The 21,755-nt window shown below is 43.4% G+C and overlaps 1 protein-coding gene across 2 annotated transcripts in view; it reads right to left on the bottom strand.

The window, feature by feature from the left end:
• Nucleotides 1–21,516, bottom strand: part of mpp2b (MAGUK p55 scaffold protein 2b) — a 43,567-nt gene extending 22,051 nt beyond the window's left edge. For both annotated transcript variants that reach the window (XM_045702509.2, XM_014159011.3), the window contains exons 1-2: nucleotides 21,125–21,516; nucleotides 10,607–10,688 (exon numbers count right to left, since the gene is read on the bottom strand). In XM_045702509.2, coding sequence (XP_045558465.1) covers nucleotides 10,607–10,637 — 31 coding nt within the window. In that variant the 5' untranslated portion in view covers nucleotides 10,638–10,688; nucleotides 21,125–21,516. The remainder of the gene's footprint in view (nucleotides 1–10,606; nucleotides 10,689–21,124) is intronic.
• Nucleotides 21,517–21,755: the final 239 nt, after the last annotated feature.

Genomic DNA, 21,755 nt, shown 5'->3' on the forward strand with positions numbered 1-21,755 from the left:
CTGAATAAATCAATGGGGTGTTTGATATGACTGTAAGTAATTGCTGTTACATTTTTGAAGTGAGTGCACTGCTGTGGAGTGATTTATAAATCAACTACTTTCCACACTGACAATGACCGACAAAATCGCCTAGATCACCTATTGGGAGTAAGCCTTTTAAAACATTCCATTTGACAGAGATAAAAACGGTAATATAATAATATCCCCTGCTTTCCTACAGTTGTGTAATTAAACTAAGGCCTCAGGTAAAGATGAGCATCGGTGGACAATATTCAGTAAACGTCTTGGAGTGGAACTTATTCCTGAGTGGTCTGTCCCTGTTGAACAACTTATGATGGAACACGCACTTTTAATCAATAGCTTGTCCTCCCTGCTGAAAACAACAGCATAGACCAGCATAGTTCCAGTTTAGATGGTTTAGATCAGCGGTGTCACACTCAGATTCCCCACGGGCCGAATTCAGTATTCACCGAGGGCTGGAGGGCAACATTTAAAATGTATTATATTTCCTTGCCGTAAAAAAATTGCTCAAAATTGTCCTCTAACAATCACTTTTTCCATTGTTGATGGTCCCTGACTGTCTAGCTCTCGTTTCCATGACTGTTAGCAAGCTGGACAGAGTGAAGAGACTAAACGTAGGTTCATTATCATTTCTACACAGTTTCGATTTGGTTTTAGTCATTTCTATGTCAATTGAGATCTAGGCTACATCAAAAAGAATCCAAAATGCCATCCAACACAAGGTATTGTATTATAAATTGAGCTAGCCTAGAGTGTGAGAGAGTTCTAGTATGTAGATCTCAGAGTTGAAGTCAACATTCCCACAGTGACACAGTAAGTTTACTGTTAAGACAATTGATTTGGACTGATGTTTGTGTAAAGTATGCGAGCATGCAGTGTATGTGTGTGTGTGTGTGTATCTGCGTACATTTGTGTGTTAATGTGTGCATGCATGTGCCTGCGTCTAATGCAAGTGTACAATATATGTGTGTAACACCTCCTGACAGTCAGATATTCCCAACCCCCCCCCCCTTCCCTGTTGAGAACACAACAAACCCTCTGAAGGGCCTGCAGTATAACAGCCACTGAAACCACAACTACATCTCCATGGTGATGGTCATTGTGCCCAGTCTGCGTGCCTCAGAAGGGCTCAGACCTCATTACCAACTGAAGGTCATCAGTCCAGACAACAACCAGTGATATTTAGTGACATTTCACTCTTGCACCACCCATTATATTGAATGGTAGGATGTCCAGAAAGATGACAGGGTTGAACAACAGCTCTATTATATGATGGCTGTCAGGAAGGTAACAGACAAATCTGTGGCGTAGACACACTTTTGTTTTTATAATGACAATTATAATCTAGAATTGCGCAATAAGGCCCGAGGAATGTGCGGTATATGGCCAATATACCACGGCTAAGGGCTGTTCTTATGACGCAACGCAGAGTGCCTGGACACAGTCCTTAGCAGTGGTATATTGGGCATATACCACAAACCCCGAGGTGCCTTATTGCTATTATAAACTGGTTACCAACATAATTAGAGAAGTAAAATTAAATGTTTTTTCATAAACGTGGTACACAGTCTGATATACCACAGCTGTCAGCCAATCAGCATTCAGGGCTCGAACCACCCAGTTTATAATAACATTTCAATAGCAACATGACACCATTGTGTCACCAAACCATCCATCTTTGGGTCTTTGAAAATGGCTACGTAAAACCCAGGTTTTATTGTTAGGATAACCAAACAACATTATCAAATCCAGATCACTCAGAAATAATACACTCAACAGTGCTGTCTATGGCCCCACACTTTTATTACTGACAGCATCATCATACATGAAAACTCCCTTTACTCATCATCAACGGTGTTGATGATTTGTGAGTCATAAATGGCGCCCTATTTCCTTTATGGTACACAACTTTTGACCAGAGTCCTATGGTTAGTAGTGCACTACATAGGGAATAGGTTGCCATTTGGGACATGTGATTGAGTATTCGTCTGACAGGTCCTGGTCCAGAGAGGGCAGAGAGAGACGGATGTTATTTGAAGGTTGTGTCTCTGTCGGTGACACTCCCGAATGTGACCGCTCTGAGAAGCGCACTGTTGCATCCGATTAACCGAATAACAGCGAATACACAAAACAGCAGGTAGGAGGGAGCTCCTCAATGAAGGACTAATGTGAATAAACTGACAGACTGTCTTGCCTGTCACGTCAACTACTATTAGGAAATACAGTTGAAGTCAGAAGTTTTCATAAACTGAGTTTAATTGTATTTGGCTAAGGTCTTTCACAATTCCTGACATTTAATCCTAGTAAAAATTCCCTGTCTTAGGTCAGTTAGGATCACCACTTTATTTTAAGAATGTGAAATGTCAGAATAATAGTAGAGAGATTAATTTATTTCAGCTTTTATTTCTTTAATCACATTCCCAGTGGCTCAGAAGTTTACATACACTCAATTAGTATTTGGTAGCATTGCCTTTAAATTGTTTAACTTAGGTCAAACGTGTTGGGTAGCCTTCCACAAGCTTCCACAATAAGGTGGGTTAATTTTGTCCCATTCCCCCTGACAGAGCTGGTGTAACTGAGTCAGGTTTGCAGGCCTCCTTGCTCGCACACGCCTTTTTCAGTTCTGCCCAAAACATGTCTATAGGATTGAGGTCAGGGCTTTGATGGCCACTCCAATACCTTGACTTTGTTGTCCTTAAGCCATTTTGCCACAACTTTGGAAGTATGCTTGGGGTCATTGTCCATTTGGAAGACCCATTTGCGACCAAGCTTTAACTTCCTGACTGATGTCTTGAGATGTTGCTTCAATATATCCACATAATTTTCCTACCTCATGATGCCATCTATTTTGTGAAGTGCACCAGATCCTCCTGCAGCAAAGCACCCCCACAACATGATGCTGCCACCCCCGTGATTCACTGATGGGATGGTGTTCTTCGGCTTGCAAGCCTCCCCCTTTTTCCTCCAAACATAACAATGGCCATTATGGCCAAGCAGTTCTATTTTTGTTTCATCAGACCAGAGGACATTTCTCCAAAAAGTACGATCTTTGTCCCCATGTGCAGTTGCAAACAGTAGTCTGGATTTTTTTATGGCGGTTTTGGAGCAGTGGCTTCTTCCTTGCTGCGTGGCCTTTCAGGTTATGTCGATATAGGACTCCTTTTACTGTGGATATAGAATCTTTTGTACCTGCTTCCTCCAGCATCTTCACAAGGTCCTTTGCTGTTGTTCTGTGACTGATTTGCACTTTTCGCACCAAAGTACGTTCATCTCTAGGAGACAGAACGCGTCTCCTTCCTGAGCGGTATGATGGCTGCGTGGTCCAATGGTGTTTATACTTACGTACTATTGTTTGTACAGATGAATGTGGTACCTTCAGGCATTTGGAAATTGCTCCCAAGGATGAACCAGACTTGTGGAGGGCTACAATTTTCTTTCTGGGGTCTTGGCTGATTTCTTTTGATTTTCTTATGATGTCAAGCAAAGAGGAACTGAGTTTGAAGGTAGGCCTTGAAATACATCCACAGGTACACCTTCAATTGACTCAAATGATGTCAGTTAGCCTATCAGAAGCTTCTAAAGCCATGACATAATTTTCTGGAACTTTCCAAGCTGTTTAAAAGCACAATCAACTTCTGACCCACTGGAATTGTGATAGAGTGAATTAATTATAAGTGAAATAATCTGTCTGAAAAATTACTTGTGTCATGCACAAAGTAGATGTCCTAACCGACTTGCCAAAACTATAGTTTGTTAACAAGACATTTGTGGAGGGGTTGAAAAACGAGTTTTAATGACTCCAACCTAAGTGTACGTAAACGTCCGACTTCAACTGCACATCTCAACCTCACTGTGTTGTACAGTAGTACAAACCACAAGCGTTATCTTATTCACTCCACATTCACCTCTCTATCTAGCTGTTTATTGAATGTGTATTATAATTACTTATGATCGTCAACGCAACATTTTGTCTAACAAAGGCATATAAATCCAGTACGTCCTGTGAAAGCTTCAACGCATTCAGTTGTGCAACTGACCAGGTATCCAATATCCCTTTACGTGTCACGCTTGTCGTTGGTAATGGAGGACCAAAACGCAGCAGGTATGTGTAAGCTCATCTTGACGTTTATTAACTCAGAATGAACGTACAAAAATAACAAACAAGAGAACGAACGATCAACAGACAGTCTGGCAACGCACAAGGCTAAACACAGAACAATCTCCCACAAATACACAGACAAACACACCCAACTAATATAGGACTTCCAATCAAAGGCAACACCACACAGCTGCCTTCAATTGGAAGTCCATCCCAATTAACTCAACATAGAAATAGATCAACCAGACTACACATAGAAATACATCAACATAGACCATAACTCAAAACCCGGAAATAATAAATCAAACGCCCTCCTAACTAACACACCACCCTGAACCACATAAAACAAATACCCTCTGCCACGTCCTGACCAAACTAAAATGACAATTAACCCGTATACTGGCCAGGACGTGACAGTACCCCCCCCCCCTTAAAGGTGCTAACCCCGGAAGCACCTTAAGAAAAACAACCCCAAACAACAACAAAACAAAAATCCCCCCCTACTAAAGAGAGGGAAGGGAGGGTGGCTGCCGTCAACGACGGCACTGTGCTACACCCCCCCTCCCCAACCCACCTATATCTGGAGGTGGCTCCGGTTCTGGCCGTTCCAGGCCGTCGGGCCACTCTGGCATCGCCGGGGGGCAGTCGGGCAGCTCGGGGCAGTTCCGGGCAGTCCGGCCACCCCGGCAGTTCCGGGCAGTCCGGCAGTTCCGGGCAGTCCGGCCACTCCGGCAGTTCCGGGCAGTCTGCTCTGGCGACTCCTGACTGGCGGGCAGTCCGGCCACTCCGGCAGTTCCGGGCAGTCTGCTCTGGCGACCCCTGACTGGCGGGCAGTCCGGCCACTCCGGCAGTTCCGGGCAGTCTGCTCTGGCGACTGTTGACTGGCGGGCGGCTCTGGCGACTATTGACTGGCGGGCGGCTCTGGCGACTATTGACTGGCGGGCGGCTCTGGCGACTATTGACTGGCGGGCGGCTCTGGCGACTATTGACTGGTGGGCTGCTCTGGCGACTGTTGACTGGCGGGCGGCTCTGGCGACTGTTGACTGGCGGGCAGCTCTGGCGACTGTTGACTGGCGGGCAGCTCTGGTGACTGTTGACTGGCGGGCAGCTCTGGCGACTGTTGACTGGCGGGCAGCTCTGGCGACTGTTGACTGGCGGGCAGCTCTGGCGACTGTTGACTGGCGGGCAGCTCTGGCGACTGTTGACTGGCGGGCAGCTCTGGCGACTTTAGACTGGCGGGCAGCTCTGGCGACTTTAGACTGGCGGGCAGCTCTGGCGACTTTAGACTGGCGGGCAGCTCTGGCGACTTTAGACTGGCGGGCAGCTCTGGCGACTTTAGACTGGCGGGCAGCTCTGGCGACTTTAGACTGGCGAGGCTGGGTTTACGCACTAGATGCCTGATGCGTGGTGCTGGTACTGGATATGTCAGCTTTGAAACACACACCTTAGGGCTAGTGCGTGGAGCGGGAACAGGACGTACTGGACTGGGCTGACGCACTATAATCCTGGTGCGTGGTGCTGGTACTGGAAATGCCAGCTTGGGAACACGCACCTCTAGGCTAGTGCGTGGAGCGGGAACAGGATATATAGGACCATGGAGGCTTACTGGCGGTCTCGAGCTTAAACCTGGCATCGCCCTTTCTGGCAGAATGCCTACTACCCCCTGGTAAATGCGGGGCGCTGGTATAGCGCGTACTGGTCTAAAAACACTTGGCCTCGCCATAACACCCATTACCCCGAAGCATAAGACCTGTCCATTAACTGGCCTCCGAGAAACAGTCCGGGGATTTGGCCTGGGGCTCCAAACTTGCCCCGCCAAACTACCCATATGCCCCCCCAAAAAAATATATCTTGGGGTTGCCTCTCGGGTTTAATCACCAGTCGTGTTCCTCGGTAGCATTCCCGGTCTTTGCTCCATTTCTCCCGTTTATCCAATCCAAATTCCCTCTGCTCCTTCCTCTGCTGCTTGGTCCTTTGGTGGTGGGAGATTCTGTCACGCTTGTCGTTGGTAATGGAGGACCAAAACGCAGCAGGTATGTGTAAGCTCATCTTGACGTTTATTAACTCAGAATGAACGTACAAAAATAACAAAGAGAACGAACGATCAACAGTCAATCTGGCAAGGCACAAGGCTAAACACAAAACAATCTCCCACAAATACACAGACAAACACACCCAACTAATATAGGACTTCCAATCAAAGGCAACACCACACAGCTGCCTTCAATTGGAAGTCCACCCCAATTAACTCAACATAGAAATAGATCAACCAGACTACACATAGAAATACATCAACATAGACCATAACTCAAAACCCGGGAAATAATAAATCAAACGCCCTCCTAACTAACACACCACCCTGAACCACATAAAACAAATACCCTCTGCCACGTCCTGACCAAACTAAAATGACAATTAACCCTTATACTGGCCAGGACGTGACATTACGTTCCATTTCCACCACTATCCATTTGTACAGTGACACATTTCCTTAGTGAACAGCATGGACACGGATGCAGTATAGTACGCAATAAATGCAACATGAATTAATACCATCAATTATGGATAGAATCTATAAGAGCACTTCCCCCACACACTGAGAGCACATACAGTATATTCAATGTACTATCATTCAGTTTTGTTCTATGGGAGGCTGTCACTATCTATCTCCTGGTTATTGTAACGCACGGCCATTTACTGTTACGGGCAGCCATATTTGTCATGAAGAGTAAAATGGTTATTGTCATAGAAATCGAATGAAATAGATTGATTATATTTCTATGGCTATCTGAGGGCTCTGCGTAAAGTAGTACATGTTTTCTCTCTATGCACTCATTTTCCTTCAGTCATAAGGGACAATGAATCTATATATACAATAGTTTAGCTAGTATGTAATAATTCCACTTGATCAATGGTCAAATTAAAGGACAGGAATACCATACAAAATGATAAGTAGTCCCATATGCTTGAGGTTCCGCTGTTAGTTATTTCTGACATTGGGTGAATACAGTTTCACACCTTAGCAATGAGTCTCGCACATCCACACCCTATCGCCTTTGGTACTCATGTCTCGCTTGTATCTCCCAGATAGCTCATAATTCTCACAACCGCACTACACTTCTATTTCTACACCAATACATACAAGGAGTAAGTGGAGCCCAGCCAAACATAGATCAACCATAGAATCCAAACCCACATCCCTTCACCATAGATCAACCATAGAATCCAAACCTGCATCCCTTCACCATAGATCAACCATAGAATCCAAACCCGCATCCCTTCACCATAGATCAACCATAGAATCCAAACCCGCATCCCTTCACCATAGATCAACCATAGAATCCAAATCTGCATCCCTTCACCATAGATGAGCCACAGAGTCAAAACCCTCATCCTATTACCATATAGTCCAAACCCTCATCCTTTCTATGACCCCTATCAATAGAGTGCAAACCCTAATCCTTTCACCATAGATAAACCATTAAAACCCTAATCCTTTCACCATAGATAAACCATTAAAACCCTAATCCTTTCACCATATATAAACCATTAAAACCCTAATCCTTTCACCATATATAAACCATTAAAACCCTAATCCTTTCACCATATATAAACCATTAAAACCCTAATCCTTTCACCATAGATAAACCATTAAAACCCTAATCCTTTCACCATAGATAAACCATTAAAACCCTCAGCCTTTCACCATAGATAAACCATTAAAACCCTAATCCTTTCACCATATATAAACCATTAAAACCCTAATCCTTTCACCATAGATAAACCATTAAAACCCTCAGCCTTTCACCATAGATAAACCATTAAAACCCTAATCCTTTCACCATAGATAAACCATTAAAACCCTAATCCTTTCACCATAGATAAACCATTAAAACCCTAATCCTTTCACCATAGATAAACCATTAAAACCCTAATCCTTTCACCATAGATAAACCATTAAAACCCTCAGCCTTTCACCATAGATAAACCATTAAAACCCTAATCCTTTCACCATAGATAAACCATTAAAACCCTCAGCCTTTCTATGACCCCCATCACCATGAGCATCACCCCACCCACCTGTCCTTACCTTTCCCACTGAGCTCCAGGCACTCCAGGGACAGGACAGAGTCCTCCAGGGAGAATCTTCCAAACAGGCTGCCAGCCATGTGGTACACACACACACACCTCCATGACACACACACAAACACACACACACACCTAGCGATGACTCACACACCTAGCGACGACTCACACACTCACACCTGAGACAGCCTGAGAGAAGCTCCTCTCCTCCTCTCTCCTCCCCTCCTTCAGAGCGCCTCTCTCTCTCCTCTTGCTCCTCTCCCTCCTCCTCCTCTCAATACCTGCAGCTCCTGAAAGCTGCCAAGGATGACTGAGCCTCTCCCCCTGAATGGAAGCTTCTCAGAGGAGAGAGGAAGGGGGAGAGAGAAATAAAGGGGAAAAGAGGAGGGGTAGAGTGATGCAGCTCACGTGGGAGGTGTGATGCTTGGAAAGGAAGGGGGAATCAAGGCACAATGATCTTCTACTAGCCACTACCGGTGTGTGTGTGTGTGTGTGTGTGTGTGTGTGTGTGTGTGTGTGTGTGTGTGTGTGTGTGTGTGTGTGTGTGTGTGTGTGTGTGTGTGTGTGTGTGTGTGTGTGTGTGTGTGTGTGTGTGTGTTGGGAGGGAGGGCTCGGGGGCTTAGGGAGGAATCTTCTGATTGGTGCTTATATCAAGAACGTCCTTCCTGTTTAGTGACATCATCACGGTTCACCACACATTGGCCGTGTCCTGATTCTCCACCCTACACTTGGACTCTTTCCCGTATGAATTTAACACTGATGAAAACTCCTTCCAACCAATCCTATACCTTTAAATTCAAGACAGGAGTGTGCAAGTGCACGCTTCCGTGAAAGGGTGGAGAATAGAGATATTGCCAAAATCCAAGTAATAAGAGAGATTGGGAAAGCTATGAAACTCTAAAAACTATTCCTCCTCACCTTCTCTGTGCACAGTATGGTGGCTGTAGCTAGCTATTAGCATTATGCTCACGAAGTAGTGCACATAAAAACCTTACGGCTTCATTGACCGAGTGCATGAACCACCTCTTCGTTTCAAATCAAAATGTAATTGTAACCGGCTGCATATCAGTACCAAAAAATAGCTATACTATAAAATGCTAACTTTTTTGATAACTGGGAGACAAGAAATTGTTCCACGGCACAATTTATTCTTGGTTACAGAAAATGTCCATCAGGGAGATCTCCCCCTTGGCTAGTTTACAAACAGAGATTGACGTGCGGGCCATTTCTAAAAACAGATTTAATGCACATTCAATATCTCAGGGGGTTGAACCGCCATAAATCTAAATTCCCCTCCTCTCCTCGCCTGCTCAAACTCATGAGCTACATATATTTCACATCAGATGCCATACAACTTTCGGTAATACATTGAGTCAGCCAGCTATTGGTGAAAACACTTAAAACGAGAGAATTTCCCCTCTCTTCCATCTCCCAATGGTGAGATAAATTAACTGTCTCTGTTTTTGTCATTGTGTATGTGTCTGTCCTGTGTTCCTGTCCTTGTCAATGTCCTTCTCCCACTCCCTCTCCCTGTCCAATAGCAAACACAGAAATCAGCCCACAATCAGGAATTGAAAGGATTTATTTGAAGAGAAATCAGCCCACCCAATCTCAAAACTCCCAAACCCCCATCTCACCCCAACACTAATACCCACTAGAGAAGCCTCATCGGGGGAAGGTCGGGGGGGGGGGCACCAAGGTCAGTGTGCCTCCATTGGAGGGTAGTGAGGTCTAATAACAGACAGATCCTTCCAGGCAGCCAGACTGATAAGTCTGAGTTGGAGTCCGAATTCACTGCTTCATTAGGCACATCATTAACTCACATTAGAGGAGACCAGATAACTTGCAGGGCCCCACGTGATAAACTGTCCCTACCTGCTCCATCTCTCTCTTTATCTCTCTCTCTGTCTCTGTCTCTCTCCCACTTTAACGCTTTATCTCTTTTTATCCCTCCATCATTTCTCTTGCTCTCATTCCTTCTCTGTTTCTTTTTAGCTGTGTTTCTCTCTGTTATGTGGAAATATGCTGGAGTGGGGGGGGGGGGGGGGGGGTCATTCATCCAGTCTCATTCATCAGAGAAGGTTGAAACATCTCTTCTTCTCTTTCTCTTTCCCTCTCTCACCCCTCCTCTCTCCCTTTTTCTCTATCTCTCACCCTATTTTTCCTCTATCTGTCACCCTCTCGCTTTCTCTCTCACCTCCCCCAAGGTTAAAGCCTGTCAACAATTAAAACCTTGGACCTCTACCTCTCTCTCCCTCTCTCTCCCTCATCCTCTCCCTCTCCCTTTGTCTCTCTGTCTCTCGCTCACATACACACACACACAGACACACACTTTTCACCCCTTTCTCGCTATCTCTATCTCTTTCTATCGCTCTGTCACGGCGAGGCCAAGCCACTTACCAGAGTCCGAGCTGGATGATGCCACGGGCATTTTGGAAATCTGGTCTTCCCAAATCCTCTTCTTTGAATCGTGTTAGGTCAGCTGGAGAGAGAGAATGAGAGAGGTAGGGAGAAGAACATGGTAAACAAACATTAATTATTCATCAGTTATGAATACGACCACCCTCAAACACCAAACTGGAGAAATGGACCAAGAGGAGGAAGGGAGGGACGATAAGAGAAGCAGACAAAGAGCAGTAGAGGGAGACTGAGGGAGTTCTCCCTCGTGTTATTTACGCCCACCCAGTCCCAGTCCCAGTATAGTTTCCATGCCCACACATGCCCATTCCCCTGTTGTCAGCGTCTAATTATAGGTAACACCCACACTGTCCAACTCAGTTTCCACGAAGTCAACTATAGCTAGTTAGAGAGATTGGCTCCAGTAAGGGGGTGGGCTGGATAACATGTTGTATTAGCTTGGAGAGGATTGTTAAGGCATCTGATTGAACCCATTGGCATTACGCTTAATGTCATCAGGAACTGACTGGAGAGGCTCAACAACTTCAGACATGTTCTAAATAAATTGTTTGCCGATGGATTTGTGAAGAAGATTCCTAGAATTGCATTACATTACAGCCGTGAGATATCAAGGACAAGTCGCGACGGATTGAAGAGTTGAGTGAGACGTTAGTGTGTGAGAGCGAGAGAGAGAGCTGGAGAGAGAGAGAGAGAGAGATGGAACAGAGGTGGAAAAAGAGAAGTCGATGAGGGAGAACAGCAACCAAGGATGCTAATTCTTGGTTGCCATGACAATATACCGCAGACTGTGGTCAGGGTGAAGGGGTGGTAGCCAAATAGGAGGGAAAGTCTATCATTCAACCCCCTCATCACACACACACACACACACACACACACACACACACACACACACACACACACACACACACACACACACACACACACACACACACACACACACACACACACACACACACACACACACACACACACACACTTCCTACAGTATAAAGCACAAAGCACAATCATCATCTAAAAAGTGTGTGTCTATGCAGATGAGTATATTACCACCACATCAGCACTTAGACAGAAGCTGGAATTGTAGTTCCTGCTGTGCCATTGAAACACACTGAAAGCCAGAGTGTGAAATGTACTCTACCACTGCCCAGGGCTTTGTATAACTCTGATCTACGCAGATCAGGCTCTTAAAACGTTCACACCAGTCCTTCCCCCAAGCTTATCCCCCCCCCCCCCCAGCCCTCCGGGGTTCACACTGGGAAATGACAGAGCACACAGGCAAGCACACACACGATAAAGCACACACAGACGCGCACGCACACACATACAGTTGCTCTCTCACACATAGACGCACAACAAACACGAACACACAAATGACAGAGCTTGTTAAAAGTATGCAGGCAGCTTGCAGGCAGCCTTGGCCATGCTTGAGCTGGGTTTACAGAGGGTGAAGAGAGAGAGAGAGAGAGGTCAGCATTTTCCTGCTTTATTTCGCCAGCTCTCTCCCTCTTTTTTTTCGGAGCGTTTCTTATGCAGGGGCAAAATCAGCCCAATGACGCTGCACACCGAATGATATCATTTTCTTAGCATATTTTAAAAACGGATGAAATTGTAATTAAGCGATTAAGCCTTTATAAAGCACTTTCCAATCTAAATAATAAGGGTATATAAATGTACAATAGTTGCATTAGATTCTACAACAGAGATCAGGGTCTGTAGTGTGTTCCTGCTAGGTCTTTTATATTGTGGGAACTGCTTTGTCTTTTGTTGTGATCCAAAGTCCCATGCTCTCTGTCATACTGAGCCGAGGCTACATCGACACCACAGCTGCCATGACATCATGCTCGCAGCGCAGGCCTGCAATCATCATCTCTCCACCCTGCCAACCAATTAAGAGAAGAGCAAAGCTGAAGTGGAGAGAAACACTAACACTGGGCCAGGGCCACACAAACAGAGGGATGGACGACAACAGGATTTGCCAACACAATCTCAGAGAGAGGAGTGAGAAACACTGAGGGTAGCATTTCTATTTCTATACGGTCATTTACAGGTCTCTGATATATATTTTTGAAAGGTTTGTTGTTACATAAACTAGGTGTCTTGGATCCACATCTTGGCCAGGAGCCAGCACCTACTTTCTTAATGTGTGGCCCTGGCACACAGGTGTTATATCTACCCCCAACAGGTAGGTTTCACCTTAAAGCTGTGATGCCAACACACGCACACAAAAACACTTTCTCTCACCCACACACACTGTTACTGACAGACACAGACTCTTTGACACACACATACTCTGACAGGAACAGACACACACAAACGCGCACACACATACACCACAACCAAATCCTAATCCACGCGTGGCTCGCGTCACGCCTAAAAATAACCCTGCCCGCACTCCCACAGGTTCTGCTCCTCCTCTCATTGCTTCACAGGGGGAAAGTGCTCGTATCCAAGACAACCGCAAGGATCTCTTTCCTTTTTTCCACTGGTTTGCCATGGCAACAAGGAAAAATGCGTAAAATAATAATAAGGGGAGAGGGAATTGCAATTGTACTCAATTGGGGAATAATGAAATGCAAATGGTAGTAGTTTAATGTGTCTCTGCTATTGTATTGTAGTTTTTTTTTATATATATCAAAACAATACTGAGAATAAATTGTAGATGGTGAACAGCACCATTGAAATCCAGAGTATTGCCTTCAAAACGAATCGATCACAGCACAGTGAGATACACAAGCTGGATAACAAGGCTTAAATGGCAGTTTAAAAAGGCCAACTCAGAGGTCTATGATGAAAGCTCTCAATGAGAAATGTCTTTGTGAACTTGCCAAAAGACTGATTAACTTGATTTCAGATTTCAGATATGTATCCTGTCTCACCAAAGTGCTTCAATAAACTTCAGGGGTGTGTGTCTGATTGTACACTTTATATAGTTTATATTCAGGTTCACTGGTGCAATATTTGAGTGGCAAGCATATGGTGTATTTGGTCTGGGGCCGGGGCCGGGGCGGTATTCATATAGTGTCTTAGAGTAAGAGTGCTGATCTACGATCAGTTTTGCCTATTAGATCATAATGAATGTGATTACATGGACAGAAGGGACCTGATCCCACTCTGAGACCGGCTCTGACACCGGCCCTGATTTCTCCATGAAAAACTAAAGGTAGAGAATTACAGAACATTTATAAGGAGCTTTTAAATAACAGATGAAAGGTTTTACTTATTTACTTAAGAGCTGTGAAATCAGGTGTGACCTAAATTCCTTCTAAACAAACTCAAACTTCTGTGAATCTGTGTCACACAACGGGAGCCCAAAATAACTTGAATTCACTACATCAAAACAAAAGAGTATTTTGTTGGGAGGAGAAACAAACTAATTGAAATGTAATTTGAAGCTAGTATGTGCCACATGGTCAACTGAGATCTGCATTTTCAACACTGTTTTCATTCTCACCACCTCATGTATATTGATGCACACAAGGTGTTACTATAGTTAGCTACTTAAATTTCCCTGGGATCAACAGTGATAGCCCCAACTCAACTGGAAAATAACATTTTAGCCACACACACACACACACAGTAGCCTTAGCAGTGAAGCGGTTCCACTGCCAGTAATTCAGTCAAGGTCCCTGTTGCTGGTAATTCAGTCAAGGAAGTACTGATTGAATAAGTCTGAGTAATGACAGGCCTTGGTTCAACGTCACCAACATACCTCTTGACTAAAGTTTCTGACCAAATGTTACAGATAGGATATGGTACAGTATGATATGGTATACTATACGATATATTTAAGCAATAATGCACGAGGGGATGTGGTATATGGCCAATATTGCACGGCTAAGAGCTGTTCTTAGACACGACACATCGCGGTATATTGGCCATATACCACATTGCAGTATATGTACCACTTAAACCACATTGCGGTATATTGGCCATATACCTTAGCCATATTATATTGGCCATATAAGACAAACCTCCAGGTTGCCTTATTGCTATTATAAACTGGTTATCCACGTAATTAGTAAAAATAAATGTTTTTTTCATACCCGTGGTATATGGTCTGATATACCACGGCTGTCAGCCAATCAGCATTCAGGGTTCTAGCCTACGATATACGATATACAATACAATATGTTACAATACAATATGATCAGATACAATATGAGGGCTTCAAAGGAAATGCTGTGATGTGAACCTCTAGTCACAAAGTTTCTAAACCCAGAGGTGCAACATCGTTAGACTTCCGGGAACGCTTGCGAAACAGACCAAGCAAGCCAAACCGGGATTTGACGTTTGAGAAATCAGTAACCACATTTCCATCCACAGTTTTTATGCGAGTAAAGTCATACCATATTATAAAAAATCCTGACAGCTGTGATGGAAACAGGAAGTCTAGGTACAGTGTTATAAATGCAGATAGATCATTTGTTCGTTCGACGTGGTGGGCTGTTTTTGCATCGGTAAAATGAATTATGCGAGAAATGGCAATGGAAACGCCTTAACGCACAAATATTGATATAATAACCATCATATCAAAGTAAACTTGGAGTCACGCGATGATATATTGTGTGTTCCTCCCACTACGATTTGGGAAAGCATGCAATTTATTAGGCTACAGATTAGATAAAGTATGAGGCATTTTCAAAGGGTGGTGAAAGTGCACGGTGATGAGCTTGATGCTCCTTTCCAATAAATATCGAGGGTCTTATTCTGGTGACATGATAATCGATGCTTGACTGCCGTTTGACAAATACAAATATTCTCGCTCTTATTCATAATAATCTCATGTAGACTAGCCAACCTGCACAGCCAACCCGCACTGTATCTGTGAGCTGTTGGCTAGAGCGCAGGTGCCAAGACCAGAGGAGGTACATTTACTATTTAACGTAACAGTTTTTGCGATGGAATTGAAAATGTGATGGAAACACATAAAAACGTTAGATTTTTATTCGGTACATGAAAACTGTACATTTTGTGTGCACTACCTCATCCTGCACTCATTTGTATCCGCAACAATGCCGTTTGGTGGAAACACAACTGGTGGGAATATAGGCATATATTCTTCATGGGGATTTTAGAATATTCGCATTAAAATCTGTCGCCAATTGGATGGAAACATAGCTGGTAAGAAAGGTGAAAAATGATTCCTTAGTTGTTAATTTTCTCAAATTCCAAAGGCACAACCTAGATTCGAGAAAAGTCTTAATTAGTTGAACATGTTATTACTCCAACCTCATGAACGTGACAAACTGACCCGTTTTAATTTCCGTCAAAAACAACTTTATATCGAAGGAGTGCCTTTGATTTGACAGCCTGCACATGCGCAGTTCAGCGCGAGACAACATGTTTCTGCATGTGAGTTCAGCTAGCCAACGTCACCATGACGTCGCCTACAAGTGTGATCGGGGATTACTATTGGAGAAGCAGCTTCTGCCTATCTTTATACTATACTGTCTTGGATCTAGTGGCCCTGAGTTTTTCCAGAGCACATGAGCTCACCTCAAGTAAAACTCCTGTCCCTATAGAGCCAATCCATACAAAAGAATGCAGTAGCCCAGCCCATTTTACTGTAGCTGTGTCACCATGGTTACGACCCCTAAATTCATCCAGAACTGATCTGTTGTGGTAGTGGCAGGGGTGACATAAGGATTGTTCACACTGCAGGCCTTAATGCTCAAATCAGTTTTTCAAATCCGTTTTGGAATACTGACTGTCCAAACAGCAAGTTACAAGTGACCAAATCGGATTACGCTAGTTGTCATAGTAACGACTGGTGTGTGCGCGGTGGTGTGAACTGATTGGTGGTGGTGCTCGTGCTTTCTATCATTCCTTATGTAGCAAGCTAAAGTGATAACAATGCCTACCATGGACGTTTTCCAGTTGCTTTAAATGTGGGGCGAAGGGTGAAGAACGGAGGAGTGCCACAAGAATAGATGCTTTACACCGTCGCCGGTTAATCTCTATGCCGACTCACTGTGCCTACAATGGAGGCCCCACCAAATTTGGTGGATAAATTAAGATAGTGAACTAAGGGCCGTTTACCATTGAAAAAAAATGCAGTTCCGGTCTACTTAACGGGGTGGGTCTCCCATAGACACCAATGCAATAGCAGCTGGGTCTGGTGTACTTAGCTCATTGACTTTCATTGAAGCAGAAAAAAAAAACAGTGAGTGAGGTGTCTTGCTTCCTCTTCCATCTCTGGCCTTACCTCTGCACTTTCTCTGCCGACAGCTGATTCAGCCAGAGAAGAAATCAAAGCCTGGGAGGCTCGGTTGTCTCTCAGCAACACAGTCTACAGCTAAGGATACAGCGCTATGGAGCGGCATAAGGAGAATAGTTCATATGAATATAGACACAATTAGGTTTGGTATTCAAGATAGAAGTTGCCAAAAACCTTTCGTGGACAGGCTACATAAAGATAAAAGGTACAAATTACGTGAGATTTTAGTTCTGGGCTAATGATCTAGGATCCAGTGTTGGGGAGTAGTGAAATATATGTAGTTCAATTAGTAATGTAACTACACATTTTCAGTAGCTTGGTGGTAGTTGAACCAAATTCAAATCTTGATAGTGTTTTCAGTACTTACTTTGTTTCCATGTAGAGATGTAGCTAACTACTGGAACTACACACAATTTTTTGCAAAGTAGGCAAGAATATCCTTTTTTTTTTTACAGCAGACCTGCCTAATTGTCACTTGAAACAGTTTTTTTGTGTTTAATCGGCTAAATTACACATTCTGTTATTAACATCAGACAATTTTTAGTCTATAACATTTCAGATTTAGATATGCAAATTTTTCACATAGACTTTTTCAAAGTACTTTACTTAAAGACATGCTCTGGAACTTTTTTAAACCTCCCGCTTTGGGATGGATGTGTCAATGTGTAGTTCATACATGCATAATCTATGAGCAGAATGAATGTCTTACCTCGATTAGCCACAAAATCCCTAGTTTGAAAGCGACTGTTTCTGGAAGCTGTGCTGCACCATTTTCCCCAAAATTTCCCCCACGTGGGCCAACCCTCTGGCAATCTAAGTTCTAGACAATGAGCAAGATGCACACACAGCAGAGTGAGAGCAATGACCTGGTGCACATATGTGATGTAATACGCAATTTTTGGGGACCACTTTTGGTATGTGAGCACCACATTCCGAACTACTGGCTAAAAAATATACAAAAGTACCGGAGAATCTATTTAAGTAAACTATATTTGTATAGTTTTTTATATAAAGGCTAGTGTTAGTGTATCTTAACTTCTTCCAGTGTGAAGTAAGTGGTAGCTTGGTAAACTACATTTTCAGAGTAGCTTCACCAAAACAAATTACACTACCCCATCATAGCCTCTGCCGAGTTGTCAACAACCGGATGTTCCGGTTTTCAGGGGAAATGGAAAGAGAGTCTGTGATGCAACTTCCTCATCCACATTTACTGGATTGGTTAAACAGTGCAGAAGAAAACCTCTACTGACAGTTTTGTTCTTCTCGTCGACAGTATCTAGACTAGGGCAGGGTTCCTCAACTGGTGGCCCACGGCCCCCCAGGTTTTCTTTTGTTGGACATAAAATACTATTAAAACACCAGCAAATCAGCTCCAAGTGATTTATTTTGGAAATCTGTTCTAAAGTATTCCCATGCATAATAGAGAGATACTGTATATGTGATCGTACACAAATGTAAGCAAGGTAGGAAATTATTATGTTTTAGTCAAATATTATATCTGTTTGGGCTTCGTGCGGTCAATTTGCAGTATACAAATTATTTCTAATTATGTTCTGGCCCCCTGACCATCAGCTCAAGAAAAAAAGTTGATTATCCCTGCAGTAGGGGATCTTGGTTCATGCATTTACTTTACGCCTGCTAAGTTAGGTTACCCCATCATAACCTTATAATTGTGGGATTTGAGGCTGCCCTAGGCCCTGTTTAAATATTTTAGAGATCCTTCCTTCCTTCCTTAATCACTAATCTGACACGGTTGGATTGGTGAATGAATAATCTGGTTACCTTGCAGTCATTGCCTCAAGGAAGAAGAGAAGTAAGGATAGAAGGAGGAAGTAAGGAAGGCTTAAGACTGTGGGAGAATCTCAATTAGATTTCCTCTATTCCTCACGTCCTCTCCTCTGTCCTATCCTCTCCTTTCCTCCTTTTGAAAAAGGTCAAATGCAATCAAGGTGAGGAGGAGAGGAAATGTGGAAACAAATGCGCTTGTATTTGAAATGAGGCTATCCTACTGTAGTGCGTCATCAGGCAAATTACATTTACAGATGTAGAACCCCAAAATACATCTGTAAAATGGTAAAATGAAATGTAGCTAGTTGTGCAAGGCATTAATAAAAGGATAAGTAGCATGTTGTTTTTAAATGTGTGCATGATTTTCTCATCCGATAAAACAACAGCTGTTTCAAAAGGGGTGTGGCGAATTTCAAAATCTTCCGCAGTAGGATACACCTGAACATCCTTCGCCGGAGGAGGCAAACAAGTAGAGGAGCAAACTCCTCAATTTGCCTCTTAACAAACTGACACTCCTTCATATGGCGACCACTTCATATGGCGACCACACCAGGATGACAGAGGAGTCTAGGAGAGGACATACTTTTTACTAATTGAGAATCACCCCAAATCTGGCAGTGTTTTCATGCTGTGTAAGGAAGTGCTTAGGTCGCATTTCTGTGGAGCTCATTGATCGTGCAGCATCACACAGCTGTCAAACCCGCCAAAAATCCTGTTGCAGCTGCAAGTTCTCAAAAGGAGACTATTAAGAAGGATGAAGTTCCTTTAAGCAGAGCTAAAAGCACTCCAGAATAAGACCTATCACAGTTTTAATGTGTAAATCAGCCAGAGGGATTAAAAAAAAAACTGTATTAGAAGACTTGAATAACTGCTGAAGCTCATCTCAACCCAAACCCCTAATATGATATGATCTATGATTTTAGACATAACCATCTCACTGTAAGTTTGAGTGTAACATGTAATAAAGATCTATCTTCCTGCCAGCCGTGTACTCAGTGCTCATTCAGTAGGCGAGACCAGGGTTTCCCAAACTCGGTCCTGGGTCCCCCCTGGGTGCAGGTATGGTTTTTGCCCTAGCACTACACAGCTGGTTCAAATCATCAAAGCTTGATGATGAGTTGGTTCTTTGAAGCAGCTGTGAAGTGCTAGGGCAAAAAACAAAACGTGCACCCAGGGGGAGCCCCAGGACCGAGTTTGGGAAACCCTGGGCTAGACTACTCCCTCTCCCAATTACCTTGTTAGAGAAGATGTCAAAATGAATTACCAAGTGTTCACATCATGGTCCCATCCACCAGGTATAATGTTCTGATTGAATGGTACGGTTGAGTTTCCACATTATTTCAACAAAACATATATTTGTGGAAAACTGATTGGAATTGCAAAATGTAAAAAATGTAAGGGGAAAACATTTCACCAAACACTTATCTAAATCCAATGATGGTGAAATGTTTTGTTGATTTTACCTTAGTTGACAACTGAACCAACTAGATGTTGAACTGAAGTCTGTGCCAAGTAGGGAATTGCAGGAAATAAACTCTAAAACGTATATTTTTTGCTCCACTGTCATAAGGTGCCCATCCCTGGGTTAAAGTGTTTGCCTGACAGTCGTGGGCACCGGTTCGAGTCCCGGTCGGGCTACCCCTCGTATTTTCTACGATATCATTACCCAATAAGCTACTGTAGGCTATTACTCTCAGAACCAAATGACACATTATCATTTGTTTGTTTATTCATATGTTCACATTAAAAATGAAAGTGAAATGTGGTGCGTAGGGAGTGACGTGGGCATGCACCAGGGAACAGGTGCACATGATGTCCGATCCGACTATCCTTATGGCTACATAAGGTCTGGAATTCTGCTATTGTAAAACAGCCATTCTCTCCCAGTCACAAGTACATTTCCAAGAGTATGATTGATAATCCATCATTAACTTGTAAAGTCAGTGATATATTGTTCTAATTCACAAGCGCAAAGGATGGAAGACGGACACGGGTTAGACTACATTGTATCTCCTCACACAACTTGGCACCTATTGAGTGCCGTATGTGGGATAAGAAAATAAATCAGAAATAGCTTCTGTTTTTGCTTAAATGCTTTTCTCTTGGACTATTCCTCACCATCTGTGGGCTTTGTATGCACACAGATGTACATACAGTACTGCGTAATAACCATAACCATCGCCTATGGACGTAGCCTAAGCTAGAGGACGTAAAGTGCCAGGAATATGCTATCATGTGCACTATCAACATTATTGATATTGCGATACCACCACTATCAATAATTCACTATGTCCAATTCATTCATTCGTAATATGATGGATTCTAGCGTAAAACGAACCACCTGGTGCCACGGGCGCATCACGGCAGAATCACAATCGATTTTAAATAGCCGGGACACAAAGAAAACGATAGCGACAAGAAATTATCATCTTCTATATCAATAACCATTCTTTCTGTTCAACAAATCACTACTTTAGGAGCTCATATTAGGTTACCTTGCTTCTGTTGCTCCCACTGTCCAATTCGAGACGAGAGCAAAGACGGCGCGGCTGAAATGTCAAATCCCTGAGCACCGTTGCTGAAGATAAAAGGGAAAACGGTATGTGTGCCACAGTGCAGAACCCACCGAACTGCGGTTTGAATGCTTCTTGTCGTGCAGGTCTTGAGTCTAGACGACTTAAAGATCAAACTATCACACGTGATAAGACAGTGCAATATACAATGTACCAAAAACAAAGTAAGGAAATAGTACACTATACTGTGTCCAAAAGTTTCCAAATGATGAGTTTCATCTTCACCATAGGAAACTGTATTAAAATGCTGATACTTCAATACATCCCTACTCTTTTTGAGACCGTTGTGAGGAATTATGATAAATGTGTAGGCTGGCCATGTCCTGCAGCAAGGTCAGTAGAATATTTGGTCTAATGGTCCAATGGCAAATAACGTACAGAGAACATTTTCCTTGTAATATACTGTCACCTAGTGGTATGAATATGTCACATACAATGATATTACTATTGGAACCACGGTTAATAATAAGCCTGTAGTGGTGGGTGGTCTAGGATCATTTCCAATCATGGCTTTTGGATATAAATATTGGTTTGCTTATCTGTTGAGTCACAG

Source organism: Salmo salar, chromosome 19, assembly GCF_965601325.2.
Source record: "Salmo salar chromosome 19, fSalSal1, whole genome shotgun sequence".
Taxonomy (NCBI): Eukaryota; Metazoa; Chordata; class Actinopteri; order Salmoniformes; family Salmonidae; genus Salmo; species Salmo salar.